General features: G+C 41.9%; 1 protein-coding gene and 1 pseudogene across 5 annotated transcripts in view; one reads left to right on the top strand and one right to left on the bottom strand.

The window, feature by feature from the left end:
• The window catches only part of Nrf1 (nuclear respiratory factor 1), a 102986-nt gene that overhangs the window by 46804 nt on the left and 35682 nt on the right, over positions 1-20500 (bottom strand). For 2 of the 5 annotated variants that reach the window (XM_026788589.1, XM_026788590.1), the window contains 5 exons: positions 16443-16599; positions 13563-13794; positions 13419-13454; positions 5443-5557; positions 2146-2272 (listed from right to left, as the gene is read on the bottom strand). In XM_026788589.1, the coding sequence (XP_026644390.1) occupies positions 2146-2272; positions 5443-5557; positions 13419-13454; positions 13563-13785 (501 nt within the window). In that variant the 5' untranslated portion in view covers positions 13786-13794; positions 16443-16599. The remainder of the gene's footprint in view (positions 1-2145; positions 2273-5442; positions 5558-13418; positions 13455-13562; positions 13795-16442; positions 16600-20500) is intronic. The other 3 variants (XM_013353210.2, XM_005365768.3, XM_026788588.1) reach the window with 2 other exon arrangements.
• On the top strand, positions 18279-20436 carry LOC113458134 (annotated as a pseudogene).

The raw sequence follows: 20500 nt of genomic DNA, 5'->3' as shown, positions 1-20500 counted from the left end.
AAAAACCAAAAAAAAAAAAAAAACAAAAACAAAAGCAAAAAACAAAAACAAAAAAAACCCTACACAACCAAATGAAGGACACAGTCCGCTTATCTATCAGGAAGAGGAAGGAAATAAAGGTAGTCAGCTGGTGATCATTCCAGAGCTACCTCAGCCCTTTCTGATTGAGTGGTTTGTCCTCAGTGGGCTCAGCTAAATGCTCCAGGCGCCTGGCTCTGACTAAAGAGTTCTACCTTCAGAAGCCCTGGAGTTCTTGGGAAGTTTTTACTATGTTATTCAAGAAAATATTTTAGGCTATTTCTAAAAAGCTCAAGAAAGTCCACGGTCCACACAGAGCCAGCTGCCCTCAGAGCAGTCCCAGCAATTCAGCCGCATCACCGCCTAGGCCCAGCGCTCTCACACCACTCCCCTTTAGTTTATGTCGGCAGACAGATTCACGTCTGTTCCCAGGGAAGAAGGAACTCTTGTCCTCATTGTACACACAGGACATCGAGGGAAAATGCAAGTGGAAAATATTTCCTTCCTTCCTTGCTTAAATTAGGGGGTGTGGAAAGATGGCTCAGTGGTTAAGAATGCTGGCTGTTCTTCCAGATGACCTGTGTTCAACCTCCAGTACCCACATCACATGGTGGCTTACAACTATCTGTAACTCTAGTGCCAGGGGACCTCATGCCTTCATTGGGCCTCCAAGAGCATACATGCACGAGGCATGCACTTACAAGCCACACACACACAAAACAAAAACAACAACAAAACGCAAGAGTAAAATTATGTAGACCAAGCTGGCCTTGAACCCACAAAGATCTATCTGCCTCTCCTGCTGGGAATAAAGGCATGCGTCATCATGCCCAACTAAACCAACTTTTTTGAAAAAAGCAAAAGATATTTTTAAAAGATATACCCAAATATGTGATTAATAATACGCTTCCAGTTTAACTCATAAAATCATTATCCTGGAATCATCTAGTGTTTTGTTTCAGATATGAATAAAAACTTTCACATTTTTTTAAAAAGTGGTATCTAATTTAGCTCAAGATGGCCTTGAACTCAATTTGTAGCCAAGAACGAATGACCTTGAATACCTGACCCTCTTGTTTCCACACCTCCTGGATGTGAGACTACTTGTACCATGGCGGGTAAAGTGCTTAGGATGGAATTCAAGACCTCACGCATATTAGGCAAGGGCTCTCCCAACTGGGCTGTTGCTCAGTTCTGTACTGGTTTCATAACAAATCAAATACTGTCCTTTTGTTCACTGCTCCTGGTGGGGTACAATACCTTAAGTTAGCAATGAGAAACAGCAATGAACATTTTTTTAAAAAATCATCATTCTATGTGCACAAGGCATAAAACAAGTCAAGCATCAAACTAGGTTCAAGGTTCTACCATCCACTCTGTTCCTGATTGACAAATGAACGCAAGCAATAAGGTATCTTCCGCCAAGGTGCTGATCTTTTTGGTTTCAACCTGCACAAAGTTGTGGGAAATATTATTTTAAGGTGTGTTACTTTTATTTATATTTGTTTAACTCTGGGAAGCTGTGATACTTTGCCTGTCTTGAACAACTGATGGTCTGAATGGCCAATAGTGAGGCAGGAGAAAGGATAGACGGGGCTAGCAGGCAGAAAGAATATATAGAAGAAAACTGGAAAGGGATTCTGAGTAGTGGCCCGAGAAGGAGGAGGATATCAGGGGCCAGCTACCCAGCAATCCAGAGTAAGAGTTACGGTAGTAAGAAAACGGGAGGCCGGGCGGTGGTGGCGCACGCCTTTAATCCCAGGACTCGGAAGGCAGAGACAGGCGAGAATCTTTGTGAGTTTGAGGCCAGCCTGGTCTACAACAGCTAGTTCCAGGACAGGCTCCAAAACCACAGAGAAACCCTGTCTCGAAAAACCAAAAAAAAAAAAAAAAAGATTCCAGGTGTGATTCATTTGGGCGCTGGATGGTGGGCTCCCAAATCAGTCCAAAGAGCACAATATCATATTACTACATAAAGTAGTTTGAAAACCAGTCGCCACTTTCCATCCCTAGAGAGGTGGAAGAGGCGGAAGAAAATAATGAGCACTGAACTGGAAAGAGGAATAAAAAGAGAAAAATCTACACAAAGCAAAGGGCTTCTGGGAACACAGCTGAGATCTGACTTACCACGTTCTCCAGAGGTGCTGCTCCAAACACCTTAAAGACGGGGTTGGGTTTGGAGGGTGAGATACAGAGAACAATAGCTTGCTGTCCCACTCGAGTAGTATATTCATCTAACGTGGCTCTCAGCTTCCTGAAGAGAATACAAATAAAAGGTTACAGGATGATAGAAAATACCGTGATGGAACAGACTAAACTTGCTATGATTTGAGACAATTCTGATCAAATATGTTATGAAATTTGAGAAAGGAAAGGAGAGTGAAGCACGGAATTCTGTCAGAGAAACTGTACATACTCTCTTAACCTACCACATACGGATGTTCTGGGTTTATGCCTCAGGACACAGACATGACAACTTTTAATGTAGTAAGTTACATCTTTTTTCTTTTCTTTTTTTAAGACAGGATTTCTCTATAGCTTTGGTGCCTATCTTGGAACTCCCTCTGTAGAACAGGTTGGCCTCAAACTCACAGAGATCCGCCTGCCTCTGCTGGGATTAAAGGCCTGCACCACCACCACCTGGCTCATCTTTTTTTCTTGAGGCAAGGTCTCTACATAGTTCTGGTTGTCCTAGAACTCGATATGCAGACCAGGCTGGCCTCAAACTCAGAGATCTGCCTGCCTCTGCCTACCAAGTGCCCCAATCAAAGGTATAACCAATACACCCAGCTAAGCTTCAACACCAATTTATTTACAATTTTAAGTATGACTGCTGATATGTCACTCACAGACTTATTTTGTTATCTCTATAATTAATAAAGGTGGTCCAAATGACAATTTTTTATTGATACAGTCATTATCCATTTCACACTGATATATTTTATCCAAAGAAACTCCTGATCCTCTGCCTCCATCCTCCAGGTCAGGTTTGCAGGTGGGCACCACAATGCCTAGCCACAGCTTTATATTTTATTGTGACATAGACACACTGTCCTAGTTAGCTTTACTGTCAACGTGACACAGCCTAGAGTCACCTAGAAGAGAGTCTCATTGAGTTCAGACTGGCTTATGGGCAAGTCTGTTAACTGAGGACCTAAGTCTTATGGCAGCACTATTCCCTGGACTGGTGGTCCTGGACTGCGTTAGAAAGCACTTAAAGCCAGGCAGTGGTGGTCCACGCCTTTAATCCCAGCACTCGGGAGGCAGAGGCAGGCGGATCTCTGTGAGTTCGAGACCAGCCTGGTCTACAAGAGCTAGTTCCAGGACAGGCTCCAAAGCCACAGAAAAACCCTGTCTCGAAAAACAAAACAAAATAAAACAAAAAAAAAAGAATAATAAAAATAAAAACAAATACCAACAATACAAAACAAAGCCTATAAAGCCTGTAAGGGAGCAAGCTAGCAGTATTTCTGGTTTCTACTACAAGTTCCTGCTCTGACTTCCCTCACTGATGAACTGTGACCCTCCACTGCTTGTCATCAGAGTACTTACCATCGCTACAGAAAAGAAACTAGAACACAAACCCACAGTGCTTTACACATGAGGATGAAATGAAAATCCCTGCAGTTCCCCACTATTTGTGGGGTGTGCTCCAAAGCAGATGCCACTGGATACCTACCTGTAAGTTGAGATAGAATCAAACCCTTTGCATATTGTGTTTTTATCCTGTACATACAGACCAATGATAAAGTTTAATTTATAAGCTAAGAACAGTAAAAGATGAATAATAACTAATCATAGAAACAGCTGTAACAGAAGCTAAAGAGATGGCTCAGTGGTTAAGAGTACTTACTGCTTTTTCAGAGGACCTGAGTTTGAATCCTAGTACACCTGTTACCTCACAACTATGTGTAACTTCAGCTTCAGGGAACTCAATGCCTCTGGCCTCCTAAAGCACACATAAACCGATGTAGGCACGCAGACCCCTCTTCTGATCTCTGTGGGCACCAGCCACTTATACTGGGCAAACATACACACAGGCAAACACTCTTACACATAAAATAATTAAACTAAAATCTTAAAAATATTCAAACTATAACAATGTTTAGTAAAATTATTTAAAACTTATTATTTATTTTGGAACCTTCCATTTAATATTTTTGGACTACAGCTGACCATCTGAGATAACTACAGTCACAGAAGCAATCCCTGATACAGTGAGAATTCAGGGTAGGAGCAAAAAATGAACAGAATACCATACTTCTCCACTATCTTACAGGGATTATCCGGTGACTCAGGATCCTACATTTCACAATACTAAACAGAAACTCAGGAGGCATCATTTCTTAAATGAATGATTGATAGTCACTGCCTCCAGTTCTTTCTCTATTTTCTCTTGAGGTAAGAACTTGGAGTGTAGCCCAGGCTAGCTCAAAGATCATGACCTGCCTACCTCAGTCTCTTGAGTGCAAGGATTATAGGTGTGTGCTAACCATGCCTTGAATCCGTGGCAACCCTCCAACCTCAGCCCTCGGACCTGCAAGCATGAACAGCCACAGAGGCTGGCCAGCCTCCTGATGGGCTGGGCTTCCTTTATTCTTCTAATCACTGCTCCCATACTTTCCCTGGCAGCTTTTAAAAAATAACTTCCTTGACAGGGTGTGGTAGTGCAGGTGGATCTCTGAGTTCAAGGACAGCCTTGGTCTACAGAGTGAGTTTCAGGGTAGCCAGAGCTACTTAGTGAGACCCTGTCTCCAAAAACAAACAAACAATAAAATAACTGCATTGGCTCTTAATACTCCCTCTGCCTGCAATGCTCTTCCTAGGACTTAAACATAGTCACTCTGTTAGTTCCTCCCAGCTCTGTGCAAAGGTTGCCTCATCCAAAGGATATCCCAGAGCATTCTCAGAATAGAGAAACAACTATGTTCTTTGACTTCCTGATACACTTGCTCTTTTCTCCCCACAGCACTCTCTCTGATTTAATACAGTGTATTTTTGTTTTCTTTCTCCCTCATATAAATTCTTTAAGGGGCTTTGTTGCTCAGTGTTACTCTCTACCTGGCACGCAGCAGACACACAAACTTCCTCTAGATGGATTAATGTGACATTAGACATCTTCTTTCCTTCCTTATTTTGAGACAGGTCTCACTATGTAGCTCTGCCTGACCTGTAGACCAGGCTGGCCTCGAACTCACAGAAATCCAACTGCCTCTATCTCCCAAACGCTGGGATTAAAGGCATATGCCACCATAGCTAGCCAATGTTATACATCCATTACGTCATATTTTCTAGATTTTCATCCATTTAATTTAATGGGAATGATTCTAAGTCTAACGAGGAACCTAGTAAAAAATGTTCTTGTCCTGCCATCCACACAGGAAGACTGTGAGGAACAGCAAGATGAGGTAGCACAACCCTCACCGAAGCAAACGTGTCTGCTGTCTCTTCCGGATAGACGGATTAGACTCAAACACATGAGGACGTTTCCGTTTCTTCCCGGTTGCCACAGCAGCAGCAGCAGCCATTCCCACAGGACCTGAAATAATAAGTATGTGCTGAGATTAGACAGCAGCCCGCAAGGGCACAAGACAGAAAACAACACACTCGGTGAAAACAGAATGTTTCTGTATTATCAATGTTCTTCAATACATTGTCTCACGAACCATTTAAATTTACAATAAGTCTTTTAAGAAGCAAAATGGTTTATACCTTCCTGCCACACACCATCTTGAATTTTATACAATGCTGTTGCTTTATTTTGCCAGCATGCCCACACTATTAGGACAGTGTTCTCAAAGGCACTAGGAAATACTGCAGCATTGAGAGAAAGGCCTATCTACACTGAAACTGCATCTCTAGCTCCCTCCGACTGCTCCAAGACTCTGTCAAGTTATGGAACTGGGAGAACTGAGAGTGAACAGGCACACTCCCACCTATACAGGCCATCTGAAAGAATACTAACTAAGCTGGAAAATGGGCCAGGGAATGAAGACAGCAGCCATAAGGTCCAGATGATCAAAGGATCCTGGCCAAGGAGACAACACTTCTTTACTCCAACAAGAGAATGTTAATAAAGGCTGGGCTAGCTGCCCTGCACCTGCTGCACAAAGGCCTTGGGGTGAGGGTGAGGGATAAACCAAGGGTAATTCTAAGGAACACCTAGGAGTTTCAACATATCAAAGACAAAATTTCACCTTTATCCTTTCTTGGTCGCCCTATAAAAGATGAAAATTCAACTGCTAACAATTAAATTTGCATGTGTATTCTAAATGGGCAAACTGCAGTAAGCCTTTCAGTAAATCTAGACAGGCTTCTGTCTGCAGGCTACTCAGTACTAGCATAGTCTTGATGAAATGGCACTCTCTAAACAACCCTAGAGCAAGCAAAAGCCAGATGACCGCTCGCTTTATTATAAACATATGGTAGGGAATTTTCTTTCTTTTTCCGGGTCTTACTATGTAACCCAGACTAGTCTGGAACACCAAGCGACCCTCCTACCTCAGCTCCCTAAGTGCTGGAATTGCAGGCATTCCACTACCATTGTACCCAGCTAACTGTAAGGGGAAAATTGTGCCCACCCCTCATTTTATTGTAAAACCGTGGCAATATTTTAATAGAAGATCTGTCATTGAATAAAACTGTGTGCAAAACAGTATTATTAACTACACTCACAATGTATAGATTTCTAGAGTTTATCATCTTACATACTGAAATCATCCCTCCCTCTCATTCTTTCAGATTTTAGAGACAATTTCCTATAGGACAGGTGACCTTAGAGTCCTTGCAGACTGAGGATGACCTTGAACTCCTGCTCTTCTGGCCTGGTTCCTGCTACCTTCCCACCTAGTCTGCCTTCAGGCCTGCCTTCTCTCCCTCCTTCCTCATTTCCTTTCCCCTGACTCCTCCTGCTCTGGTGCAGGCTAGTCAAGCATTCTGGCTCTACTACTTGTGGCTTTAACACTAAGCTCCATCTCCAGCCCAGAAACGATCTCCTGAAGAGCAACTTCTCACACCTCCTTTCTCTCAGCCCTGGCAACCATTCTATTGTATTGTTTCTATGAATTTGCCTATTTCAATCCCTCACATAAGTGGAATTATACAATATCTTTCCTTCTGTGAGTTGCCTACTTCTGTTAGCTAGTACATTTTTAAGGCTGATCTATGTTGTCACATATGGCAAGATTTCCCATTGTGAAGGCTGAAGGTATGACTATATGTGTTTATCTCCTCGGGCCTTTCATCCACAGAAAGACATCCAGGTCGTCTTCCCATACTGGCCACTGTGTATAGCGATCAATATCTCTTTGGGATCCAGTTCATTTGCTTACTTACAACTGCCATATGAGCCAGAGGCCTACTTCTATCTTTTAACTTCTTGGAGGAAACTCCAAATTTCTTCTATAGTGGCTTTATTTTATATTACCATGTGATGTACAAAGGACCCAAATGTTCCACAGTCTTGCCAATATATTATAGTTATCTCTTGTAACTTTGGTTAACAGCTACCCTCTTAGGCATTGTGTTTTCTATGACATTGAACACCTTTTCATGAGAAATGTCTCTTCAAATCCTTTGACCATTTTAAAATATTAGTTTGGTTTTCTCACTGTATTGCTATTTTATCTTAAAAATTTTCAATGTATTAAGTAAGCTTAAAGAATTTTTAACATTTTACCATACATATCTATTCTCTGTGTAAATCCATGTTTTTTTGCATTTCAAAGTAAATTGCAAATGTCAATATTAATACCCTTAAAGTCAGGCAGTGGTGACACATATCTTTAATCCCAGCATTTAGGAGGCAGAGGCAGGCAGATCTTTGTGAGTTCCAGGACAGCCAGGGCTACACAGAGAACCCCTATCTCAAAAAAAACAAACAAACAAACAAACAAACAAAATTACATCAAGCTAAACCAAATAAACAACAAGCAAAATTATACACACACACACACACACACACACACACACACACACACACACACACCATTAAATACTTCAGCAGGTTTGTCATTAGCTAGATTCACCAACATCTGTTTGGAACTCTTTTTTTTTTTTTAATTAATTAATTATTGTTTGTTTTGAAAAAGGGCTTCTCTGTGTAGCCCAAGCAGTCCCAAACTAGCTCTGTTGACCAGGCTGGCCTTGAACTCAGAGATCCGGCTGCCTCTGCGTCCTGAGTGCTGGAGTTAAAGATGTGTGTCCCCACCGTCTGCTCTTATTCTGAGGTGTGCGAGAAGGAGCAGTGTGGGTGTGCACTCCACCTTTCTGGAAAGCTCCTCTCACTGAACTTGAATCCTCAGTCAGCAAGCCTGAGGGACTTTGATTTGGTCCATTACAAATGCTAATATAAATTCCAGAGAGTGTTTTTAGAAGTTGATAAACTAATCCACTTATTTAAATGTAAATACAAGGGCTAAGAGTAGGCAAAACAATTTAGAAGATACTAAACAGGTACTGACTCTATCACATATTACTATAAAGCTTGAGTTATTAAAAGTGAGGGACAACTCCTGGATAGACAAGCGCACATAACTGAACTGCAAAGACTCTATGTCAGAAGACAAGGGTGAGAAGGGTAGGCTATCAAAGACAAGGAGAATTAAATTTTAACTATGTAATTCCAGGTCTGAGACAAATATCTACAAATGGTAAAACATCTGATAATAAATCCAACAGCCATATTATCAATATAATCAAATCTCATAAAAATACTAAATGTCATTATGAAACTCATCAATTTGTACAATGGATATATATGTTAATTAAAGAAAGAAAAAGCCCAGCGGGCAGTAGTAGTGCAGATCTTTAATCCCAGCATTTGGGAGGCAGAAACAGGCAGGTCGAGGCCAGTCTGGTCTAGGACAGGCAGAAGGCTCAGTAGGTAGGGTGGGTAGAGGTGCTCATCTCTGGATCCCATGTAAAGGTAGAAGGAAAGCACCAGTTCCAGTTTGTTCTCTGAACCCCGTGTATGTCATGGCAGTCACGTTTTCACCAACTCCTGTACCTCTGGCCTACACACACATACACAGTATCTCTCTCTCTTAAAAGGAGTGCTAGGAATTTGGCTCAGCAAGTGAAGTCACGTGCCCTACAAGCATGACTTGGGTTTGGCTCCCTGGAGCCCATGTAGAAGCCACTACACATATGTAACAATGAACTTTTTGTGTGCTTATACAGTTTTGAGAAAGGATCTCATCATGTAGTCCTGGATGGCTTGGAACTCACTATGTAGATCAGGCTGACCTGGAACTCAGAGATCTGCCTGCCTCTGCCTTTCACCATTACTAGCTTTAAAAAGTTTTTAAAAAAATTTTATAGAAAATTAATGTTAAACATAAAATGCTAAACAGAAACAAAAGTTCAAAGTAGTATTATGAATATAAAATTTATTTTATTTTTTTATGAATATAAAATTTAAAGCATGCAAAACAATGCCAACTATTATTTAATGATACATGCACGTATAGCAAAAGTGTAAAGAAAGTCAAGAGAATAAAGATGAAATGCAGAATAGTTGTGACCTCGGCAGAAGAAAGGAGAACAAGGTTAAGAGGAGGTACACTAGCAGGACATGATTCTGCACACCTCTAACCCCAATATTTAGAAGCTGAGGCAAGGGGACCATCCCGGGTTAGACGGCAAAACACTGTCTCAAACAAATGGGTTGGGAGGGCGCCAGAAGTTTCAACTGCATCCATAATGCTTACTCCTAAATAAGCCATCGGGGCATGGTGGCGCACGCCTTTAATCCTAGTATCTGGGGAAACAGAGAGGGGCAGGTCTCTGAGTTCCAGGACACCAGGGCCACAAAGAAACTCTGTCTGGAAAAAACAAAACCAAACAACAAAACAAAACAAAACACCAATCTGAGGACCCAGTAAGAGGGCTGAGTGGGTAAAGATGATTATTGCCAAGTTCAACAAACAGAATTCCATCTCTAGGACCCACATGGTAGAAGGAGATTTGATTCCAACAGTTCTCTACACATGCACTGTGGCATGCATAACACACACCAACACAGTCTTTTAAAAGCCAGAAGTGAGCTGGAAGGCAGAGATGGGCAGATCTCTGTGAGTTCGAGGCCAGCCTGGTCTACAGAGAGGACAGCTAGGACTGTCACACAGAGAAACCCTATCTCAAAAAGCCAAAAAGCCCAAAGTGAACACGTTAAAACTGTAGCAATGCCTGACAAAAGTGGGCAACAGCATGTTTGCTTTTACCATGATTCTTTCCTATATTCCAGTGTCGGGTTATTGTCCAAGATTTGAGATTTTATATTCTACAGACAATTAATCAAACTCTATTCTTAAGGTAGCAATTATCTCTACAGATCATATGACTCTTTCTGCTTCTATCCATATCCACTGCCTTAGAGAAAATAATTCAATTTTTTTTTTTTGTTTTTTCGAGACAGGGTTTCTCTGTGGTTTTGGAGCCTGTCCTGGAACTAGCTCTTGTAGACCAGGCTGGTCTCGAACTCAGAGATCCGCCTGCCTCTGCCTCCCGAGTGCTGGGATTAAAGGCGTGCGCCACCACTGCCCGGCAATAATTCAATTTTGATTAAAATGAAGTTCCCTGGGGGTGGGTGAGAGAGATGGCTCAGCAGTTAAGAGCGCTTATTACTCTTCCAGAGGGTCTACCATTGTCTCCAGTACCCCATGGCGGCTCACAACCATCTCTAACCCTAGGACCAGGGGCTCCAACAGCATCTTCTAACTTTTGTAGGCTCCAGGCACATATGGCACACATACATACATGTGGCAAAACATGCATAAATCTAAAAAACCAGAATATGAAGTCCTCTGAAACTGATACTGGAAGCTGTGCATGTATATGTCCAATCACAGTGTACACATGTGTGTTCCTCATGTGTGGAAGAGTAGCAACTGGACTAGGCTACCTGGCCTTTCTGTACTGGGATTATAAATGCAGGCCACCACACCAGCTTCTTAACTGGGTCCTGGAGGTCAAACTCAGCTTCTCATGCTTGCATGGCAAGCACTTTGCTGACGGAGCCATCTCCCTAGGCCCTTCTTAACTTTTTTTTCATTTCCTGAAAAGCAACATGATCAAGAGCTCTTGTTCTGGATTGAAGAGAATCAGAAACAGTTTCTGACAGGCAACATGACACAAATGGCCATTTGACTTTTCTGAGTTGCCTTTTAGATATGATGATGCTACAGTCCAGCCCTCAGAAAGAATTCTCTAGTGTGCGACAAGTTAGGATTGATCACAAACCTGGGCAGTTAATAAGGCACTCTGTCACCTCTGCAAATTCTCCTTTGCTTACTGTGATTACAGGTGTGTGTGCCTCTACACCCAGCTGCTTGTGCAAACTCCACCCTGCAGAAGCCCCGCATGGTTTGACTCATGCCAACCCTCTTGATTAGTTTCTCTTCCTGCCCACAAAGAGTAGCCACACAATGGCCTCCTTCCCATTTTTCATCTGAAAGTCCCTGCCTTTGAAACTTCCTCAGTCTGAAGTGTCCTCTTCTTGGCACTTCCCTACACCAATAACCTGCCACTAGTGGTCTGACAGTATCTTCAGAAGTAAGCTCTTAGTCAAAGAATCTATACCTTGTAGTCTATATAATCACAATTCCTTAGTAGCTACTCATTAGAAATTTGAAGGGCCTCAGTTTACACACTAGACAGATGAAAAACTTTAGTCCTTTCCTGTTCTTTTGTTTTGTGTGTTGTTTGTTTTTAAAACAAGGTCTCATTGTGGTTATCTAGGTTGGTCTTGAACACCTGAGCTCAAGTGTTCCTCCTGCCTCAACCTCTTGAGTAGTAAGGACTCCAGTCACAGGCAATTATACCTAGTCACTTCTCATCTTTTCTTTAGTCATGCTGGAAGCTGAACGCAGGGTGTCACACACGCTAGGCGAGTGCTCAAGCCCTGAACCAGTCTCTGCCACCCTTGCATCATTCCCACACTATGACAGTGCAGGATGGCACAGCAAAGCCTTTTCTCAAAAGCATCTGCCCTCACAGGAACCAAGTTGGGCTCGGTTCATTGTATTAGGATGCCCTCTTCTGGGAAGTCTAAACATTTCACAAAATATATGTTATAAACACTTAAACCCAGTGCCTTGCACATGCTAGCTAGGCAAATGCTCTACCACTGAGCTGTACCCTAGCCCCTCCCTTACTTTTTAAGTTCACCTTTTGCTGGGTGGGGGTGGCACATACCTTTAATCCCAGCACTCAGGAGGCAAAGGCAGGTGGATCTCTGTGAGTGTGAGACCAGCCTGGTCTATAGGACAGGTTCTAAAGCTACAGAGAAGCCCCGCCTCGGGGGAAAAAAATTCACCTTTCCAGAAATAACACAGTGCATAATAAATTATAGTATGAGATTATTATAGTTTTCTTCCTCATTTTAATTAAATACAGCTATATTGGCCATTCCTGATAATCGGTTCCCTGTCCTGCTTTTCCTAAATAACCACGTATGATTGAAATGAGTGTCCTCACCATAATACACACACTGTACACAGACCTATACAAGACACAGCTAGTTTTAAATCACTTGGTATTCTGGAAAACTTCAATCCACAAGCTGGACTGTGACAAGGTCACTAGTGGTCTTGGTCCTATCTAGCAGAATCAAATAGAAACCATGTCCAGCAGAGTATTTTAGACCCCAAATTATTTTTTAAAATGATTTCAAAATGTCGCATGGTGGAGGCATACATCTTTAATCCCAGCTATCGGGAGACAGAGGCAGGCGAATCCCTGTGAGTTCAAGGCCAGCAGAGTCTACAGTGAGAGTTCCAGAACAGGTGCCATAGCTACAGAGAAATCCTGTCTCAAAGACCCCCCCATTTCAAAACACATCACATAACATTCATTCACATATAAGTAGCATATGAAGCAAGGAGCCAGCATAAACAAGACCTAGCACTAAGAACAGCCAGCAACAGATCCACAAGTCCATTAGAAAGAATTCCCACATGAACTGTAAAATCAGATTATTGTGGAAACCTAAACACAATAGTAATAAATTCACACAAACTGGAAACTCAAGTCCATGTCTGAGTTTCATTAGAAAGTCTAGGACTGAGATACACTGCTCAAGATAGGACTTTTGTCTAGTATGCAAAAGCTTGGGGTTTATCCTCAGCACAAAGGGAAAGAAAAGACAATACTAGAAATTTTTTTTCTTAACCTTAAGAATATTAAAATCTAAATATGCCAGTCCTTGCATTTAATGTGAATAAATACTTCAGCTAAAAACCAGAAGACTGTCAGATGGATGAGAAAAGACAACCAACGCTACCACACTAGTAAGAAGTGACCCCAGAACACAACTCTCCCGGAACAGGCTAAAGTTGGAGATGCAGGTTTAAAATGTATGGTGAAGGGCTTGGGATGTAGCTCAGTGGTAGAGTACTTGCCTAGTATATGCGAGGCCCTGGGTTTGATCCCCAGCACTGAAAAAAAAAAATGATGAAAAGAAATGTGAGCGTGCTTGAATCCCAGGCCCTTCAGACAGGCATGGCCACAAGTCGGGAAAGAGGAGCTTCCAGGGCAAACATTACCTGCGGCGGCCAGGTGTGCAGTTACCTCATCCGCTGCCGTGGAGTTGAGGATATCCGAGTCATCATAAGAAGTGTCCTCAGGGGAGGACGGGGAGTCTTCATCAGCACTGAGCATGCTGTGCTCGGTGTATGTGGCTACATGGACCTGCTGGACTTGCTGAGCCACTGCATGGGCTTCTATGGTAGCCATGTGTTCAGTTTGGGTCACTCCGTGGTCCTCCATGAAGATCTACTGCTAGGAAAGAGGAGGAGGAGGAGGAAGAGGAGGAGGAGGAGAAGGAGGAGGAGGAGGAGGAGGAAAAAGAAGAGGAGGCGATTCAGTGTACAAAGTAACAGAATGCTTAAACTACGTCTTTTTAGGAGCAGAAACTCTTTTACAAACCTCTAATTTTATTCCTTCCTTGACCACAGCAAGGTGTGGGAAATTCAAATGGCATAAAATAACAGAATACTATTTTTTTTTCAAGAAAGAAGAACAGCTGGGCTATTTTTTTTTTATTTGTTATGTATACAATATCCTGTCTGTGTGTATGTCTGCAGGCCAGAAGAGGGCACCAGACCTCATTCCAGATGGTTGTAAGCCACCATGTGGTTGCTGGGAATTGAACTCAGGACCTTTGGAAGAGCAGGCGATGCTCTTAACCACTAAGCCAACTCTCCAGCCCCCATAACAGAATACTATTGCTGTGGGACAATGCTCTATACCCTGTGAAGATTTGTCACTCATAGTGGTTTAATAAAATGCTGAATGGCCAATAGCCAGATAGGAAGTATAGGTAGAGCGACCAGACTAAGAGAATTCTGGAAAGAAGAAAAGCTCAGTCTGCAGTCTCCAGCCAGACACAGAGGAAGCAAGATGAGAATGTCTCATTGAATAAGGACAGAAACTTCCGTCTACAAATGGCACCCAAACATTTGGCAAGAATTTCCACATAAAGCCTGAGAAAGGATTTGAGACAGACAAAAGAAAAAAGTCAAGCCGCTTCTCGGTAGCAGCACTGCCTCAGGTGGGCTGCTTGCTAGAGGTGAGCAGAGGCACAGTTCCTTTAAGACAGGTTTCCTGACTCAGCGTTAGCAGCAAAAAACATGTAGCTCTTTTAAGAGGTCCTGCCACCAAACACTTAAATGCCGTCCATGAGAGCTGGTGGCATGCTTCTTGGTGGTAGCATGGGCCTAGAAACTGCACAGAGCTGTGGTTTAAAAAAATAAAAATAAAAATGGCTCCCCACCAGCACCTCCGCCAGGAGCTAATCTCCCAGGAAGCCAAGGTGGGGCAGATCCAGCCCTGAAAGCGGCTTTAATCCTAGTAATGTTGCTTAGCAGACTAAAGACTCATGCGGTCAGAAAAGATAGAAATACACAGTAAAGACAGATTCAGAGGGGAAAAAAGAGAAGAAAACCTCTAAACAGTTACAGTGTGCTTAAAAAATATATGTAGGCTTGGGAGAGAAAAGGATGAAGAACGTCCTTTTTAAAAAAGGGAAGAAATATAAACCAGGTGTTTGTTTGGTGGCACACACCTTTAATCCCAGCACTGGGGGAGTCAGAGAGAGGCAGGTGGGTCTTTGTAAGTTTGAGGTCAGCCTGGTCTACAGAGTGAGTTCTAGTACAGGCTAAAAACTACAGAGAAACCCTGTCTCAAAAAACAAAAACAAAAATTAAAAATAAAAGAAATAGTAAAAAAATATTAAAAAGCCACATAATGATGGAAAATACACACAGAGTCTGGATACTGTGTTATTATTTGTCTTAGCTGAGATGGATCCAGCCTCAAAGAATATTCCAGTCAAGATTTGACCACAATCCTAAATTTTCTTTGGTTCGCCATAAGATTATCAGCATTCCCAATCAGCAGGAAACAGTCTAGAAAACTACGTCCACATTCCCAAAAAATGGATTATGGATGTTTGTCTTAGTTTAGAATGTTGGTTACAAGTTATTATGGATAATGGTCAGGAAAAAAGCTAAACAAAGGAGATTAGATTCAGAGTTCTTGTGAAAAGAAAAAGGGGTTGGGGTACTGTGGAATAATGTCCTTGTACCCTGTAAAAATTGGACACTTGTATTGGTTTAATAAAATGCTGATTGGCCAGGCAAGTAAGTATAAGCAGAGTGACCAGACTCAGAGAATTCTGGGAAGAGGAAAGGCTCAGTCTGCAGCCACCAGCCAGACACAGAAGAAGCAAGATGAGAATGTCTCACTGAGTAAGGACAGAAACTACATACTATATGAAATCATTTTGACAGAAATTCACTATTATATAGAAACATACATACATGAGTCAAGTCACAAAACATTAAAAATCTTTGATATGTGTCTAACAATAAAAACATTTGATAGCCAGTAACCAGCATTTGTTATTGTGATATAAAAATACTTAATAAGCAAAACAGAATTATCTTTGTATTTCAAAGACAAATGGGAACAGCCTCCCCCATACAATAATTCAATTTTGTTGTATAATTACGAAACTGTGTTCCTTGTAAGCCCTGAAATGGTACCGTGCCTTATGTAAAAGCTGACTCTCCTACCAGTCTCTCTCCTCCCTTTCTCCACAAGCACATAATTCATTCGAAAAAAATGAAGCAAACGTGTACAGATTTAGAACAGGTTTACAATGACATAACGCTTTTCTCATTTTAATATGCCTAGCCATTCTGACATATTGAAACACACAAACCTACCCTGCTCATTTAAAATAGCTACAGAATACTTCATTCTATAGCTATGCTGATGAAGCAAGATTGCTTTCAGAGTTTTGGTGATATAAACATTAGTGCAGTGAACATGCTTATATATGAAATTCTATGTACTGGTTCTTAAAATGTTTTTTAATTAGAACTATTATGTAATTGGGTAACCCAATTTCTGGTACTTACCCAGAAAAACTGAAAGCAGGGTCTCACAGAGCTATGTGCACACCCATGTTCATAGGAGCATCATTCACAACAGCCGAAAGATGGGAGCTACCCAAGTGTCCATCAGTGGGTGGATGGAAAACAAAGCGTGGTACACTCAAATCACATATCATTCCACCTTAAAAAGGAAAAAATGCAAATTAGGAATAAAGGGAATTTCTGGACTTGATAAAAAACATCTATAAGAATGTCTATGCCCATTATACTTAAAGAGAGGAAAACCGGAAGTTTTCCCATAAAAAGCAGAAGACAAGGATGTCTCCTCTCACTACATCTTTTCAACATTATGACAAGAAAGACAGAAAAGAAAGATAAAAGAAATAAGAAAAAAAGAAAAGAGGGAAGGGAAGGGGAGAGAGAGGAAGGAGCAAAGAGGAAGAAAAGGCAGGACGGGATCTCTGGGAAGGAAAAACTACTATCTCTGCATGGCAGGACCATCTATCTATGTGAGGTCATCAACCACAGACTCCTGGACTAACAGTGAGTGGGTTCTGAGATAAGGGTGGACACAGAAACCAATGTTTTCTTACACATCGACAATGAACAAGAAGAACTTGGAAGTACACATAATTTCATTTCTACAAATGCCTCCTAAAAGTGAAATATCAAGGTATAAATACAACAAAATATGTATAGGAGCTACACAAAGGCAGAGGGAGGGAACTAAAAATGTTACTACTTAGTTTCAGGTTTAGCACTATCCAGTTTCAGCTGCCTGCTGGGGGTCAGGGAACATATCCCCTGTAATAAACAGGAGACATTGCAAATTCTTTTCAAATTTTTTTTATTTCAAATAGACATATAAAACTGTATATATTTATCATGCACAGCATGATATTTGAAAGTACATACACATTGCAGAATGGTAAAATCTAGTCAACTAAAATATGCATTACCTCATACAGTATCATTTTGGAAATGAAAGCATTTAACTTCAGTCATAAACTATAGTCACCATGTTATACAATAAATCTCCTGAACTTCCATCCTTTTTAAAAAATCTGTATGAGGAAAATTACACAACTCTCGTGAAGAAACCAAAGGACTGAATACATAAAGAGCTACTGCATGCCCATTGATAGAAAGACATAATACAGCTAGGCATGGTGGCACATGCCTTTAATCCCAGTGCTTGGGAGGCAGAGGCAGGCAGATCTCTGCGAGTTCGAGGTCAGCCTGGTCTACATAGTTATTTCTAGAACAGTAAGGACTATAGTGAGAGACTCTATCTCAAAAACAAACAAACAAACAAACAAACAAAAAATCTGGTCTCTAAATTCAACATTATTTTTTTTTTTGAGACATGGTCTCACTCTGGAGCCCTGATTTACTATGTAGACCAGGCTGGCCTCCAATTCATACTTTATCCAGATAAAAACTTTTATTCAGGGTTGAAAAAATGGCTCAGTGGTTAAGGGCACTAGAGACTCTTGCAGAGGATTCAGTTTCAGCTTCAGGTACCCACAACTAGTTACAGGCTAACTGTCTGTAGTTATAGTCACAGGGGATCCGAATCCCTCTTGTGGCCTCTGAAGATACTACACAACACACAGGCAGACAACCCCCCCCCACACACACACAATTAAAAAACAAATAAAACTGGGTGGTGATGGTGCACGCCTTTAATCCCAGCACTTGGAAGACAGAGGCAGGTGGATCTCTGTGAGTTCGAGGCTAGGCTACTCTACAAGAGCTAGTTCCAGGACAAGCTCCAAAAGCTTCAGAGAAACCCTGTCTTAAAAAAACAAAACAAAACAAAACAAAACAAAACAAACAAACAACAAATCTTTTGCTCTTTGAACATATTAAGTATTGAGTAGTTATTTCTTCTGGATCAAAACTTTCCCTCCTGAAGGAGCAGGGATACTCCTAGGCTAATCAAACTGCAGCAGCTTAAGTTCAGGAAACTTACAAGAGTCAAGGAGGCTCAGAAAGTTATAGGACCCACAAGCCCCCCCTCTGAGGTCATCTGAGTAGTCACAATTGCTGAGGAAAAGGGATTTCTTCAATGGAACCACCTGCAAGGTGAGCTAGGGCTTCCAGAGGTGCAGCTTCCATGACACAACATCCACACTGAGTGGGCTTCAGTGCTGCAGTGACCTTCTAGGTGCCTGTTGTGTGCAAATCCTCACCCAGACTCCTGCAGTGACCCCAAGAAACTCACTGGTTCACCAAGCTAGACTTGCTTGGGTAGAATCATGTCTCTGGTTTGTTGCTGTTGCCCTACCTGAAGTCAATAGACATTTGTTTACATCTCCCCACAAAAGGTCACATAATAGTAACACACTGTCAAGAAACAGGGAAAAGCATTTACCAAAAGATAAAGGGTTGTTATTCAAAATTTTAAAAATAACTAAAACTCAACATTAAGAATATAACTAATTCATTTTTAAAATGGACAAAACGCTGCCTCACCAGGAGGGTACGGTGAACAAGCATATATAAGTGTTGACTATCATGTCCCTATGGCATTGCACAATAAATCACAGTAATACACTACTATATACCTATTGCATGGGTAAAACTCCGCAACAGCTCCCTTGTTCTCTTCACTGCCAGACCTCTGCAATCATGGTTGCATGCATGCTGCCAGGAAGAGATTGTCCCAGTTGGCTCTGCCCTACAGCCTTAGCGTCCCCACCAGGCTGAAGTTGACATCTGAAGAAACAGATTTACAAACTGGCCAAGAAAGGCCTGACTTCCTCCCAAATAGGCATGATCCTGAGGGACTCACATGGAGTGGCATAGGTCCGTTTTGTGACTGATAATAAGATCTTGAGAAACTTAAAAGTCCAAAGGCCTTGCCCCTGATCTCCCTAAGGATCGCTACCATTTGATTAAGAAAGTGGTCACTGTCTGAAAGCATCCTGAGAGGAACAGGAAGGATAAAGATGTTAAATTCAGCCAGACTGAAATAGAGAGAAGAATTTGCTAGTTGCCTCATTACTCTAAGACTAGGCGGGTCCTCCCACCCAATTGGAAATGAGTTGTCCACAGTCTGCTCTAGAGGCACAAATTCTCTGTGTGCACTAGCAATAAAATCACTTTTAAAAAAAGAAAAAAAAACCCTCCACAAAGCAACAGTGAACTGCCAAGGGTTTGCTACAGAGACTCTCACTCATTGCTGGTAGGCACTTTTAAAGACAGTCTAGCAGTTTATCCCAAAACTGAGCAAACACACTCCTCCCATATGACCCCATAATTAACTCCTTGGTATTTAGTCAAAGGAGCTGACAACCTACATCTACACAGCAATTCACACACAATGTTTACCCCAGCTTTGTCTGCAGCAGCTAGAACTTGAATACCACCAGATGTCCTTCAGTAAGTGACTGGATACAAAAGTTTAGTTCATCTGGACAATGAAATATTGTTCAGCACTAGAAAGAAATGGGCCATTGAGCTAGGCATGGTGGCACACATCTATAATCTTGGCACTTAGGAGACAGAGACAGAAGTGTCACAAGACAGGCCAACCTGTTCTACATATCAAATTCCAGATGAGCCAGAGCTATACAAAAAGAACCTGTCAAGAGGCAGTGGTGGGGGTGAGTTCCCAAGACATGAAAAAAAAAAAACCCTTACACGGATATCACTAGGCGAAAGTCAGTCTAAAAGGCTATACACTGTATGAGTACAACTACAGTACCTTCTAGAAAAGGCAAGATTATGTAGTCAGTAAAAGGAGTACTGGGGGTAGGGGTGGGGGTGGGGGTAAACAGGCAGAGCAGAGTTAATTTTCACTAAACTGATGCATGTCACTATGCATCTGTTCAAATTCATAGAACGAACCATAAGATAATATAGACTCTGGGTGATAACGACGTGTCAACACATATTCATGTGTACTGCCATCCTACAGGATGCTGACAGAGGGGGTAGGCAATGTATTAAGCATAGGAGACATGTAGAAAACCTCTGTACAGCCGGGCAGTGGTGGCGCACGCCTTTAATCCCAGCACTCGGGAGGCAGAGGCAGGCGGATCTCTGTGAGTTCGAGACCAGCCTGGTCTACAGAG

The sequence above is a fragment of the Microtus ochrogaster genome, unplaced genomic scaffold, assembly GCF_000317375.1.
Source record: "Microtus ochrogaster isolate Prairie Vole_2 unplaced genomic scaffold, MicOch1.0 UNK4, whole genome shotgun sequence".
NCBI classification, from domain to species: Eukaryota; Metazoa; Chordata; class Mammalia; order Rodentia; family Cricetidae; genus Microtus; species Microtus ochrogaster.
This window is presented reverse-complemented; position numbering and strand designations above follow the sequence as displayed.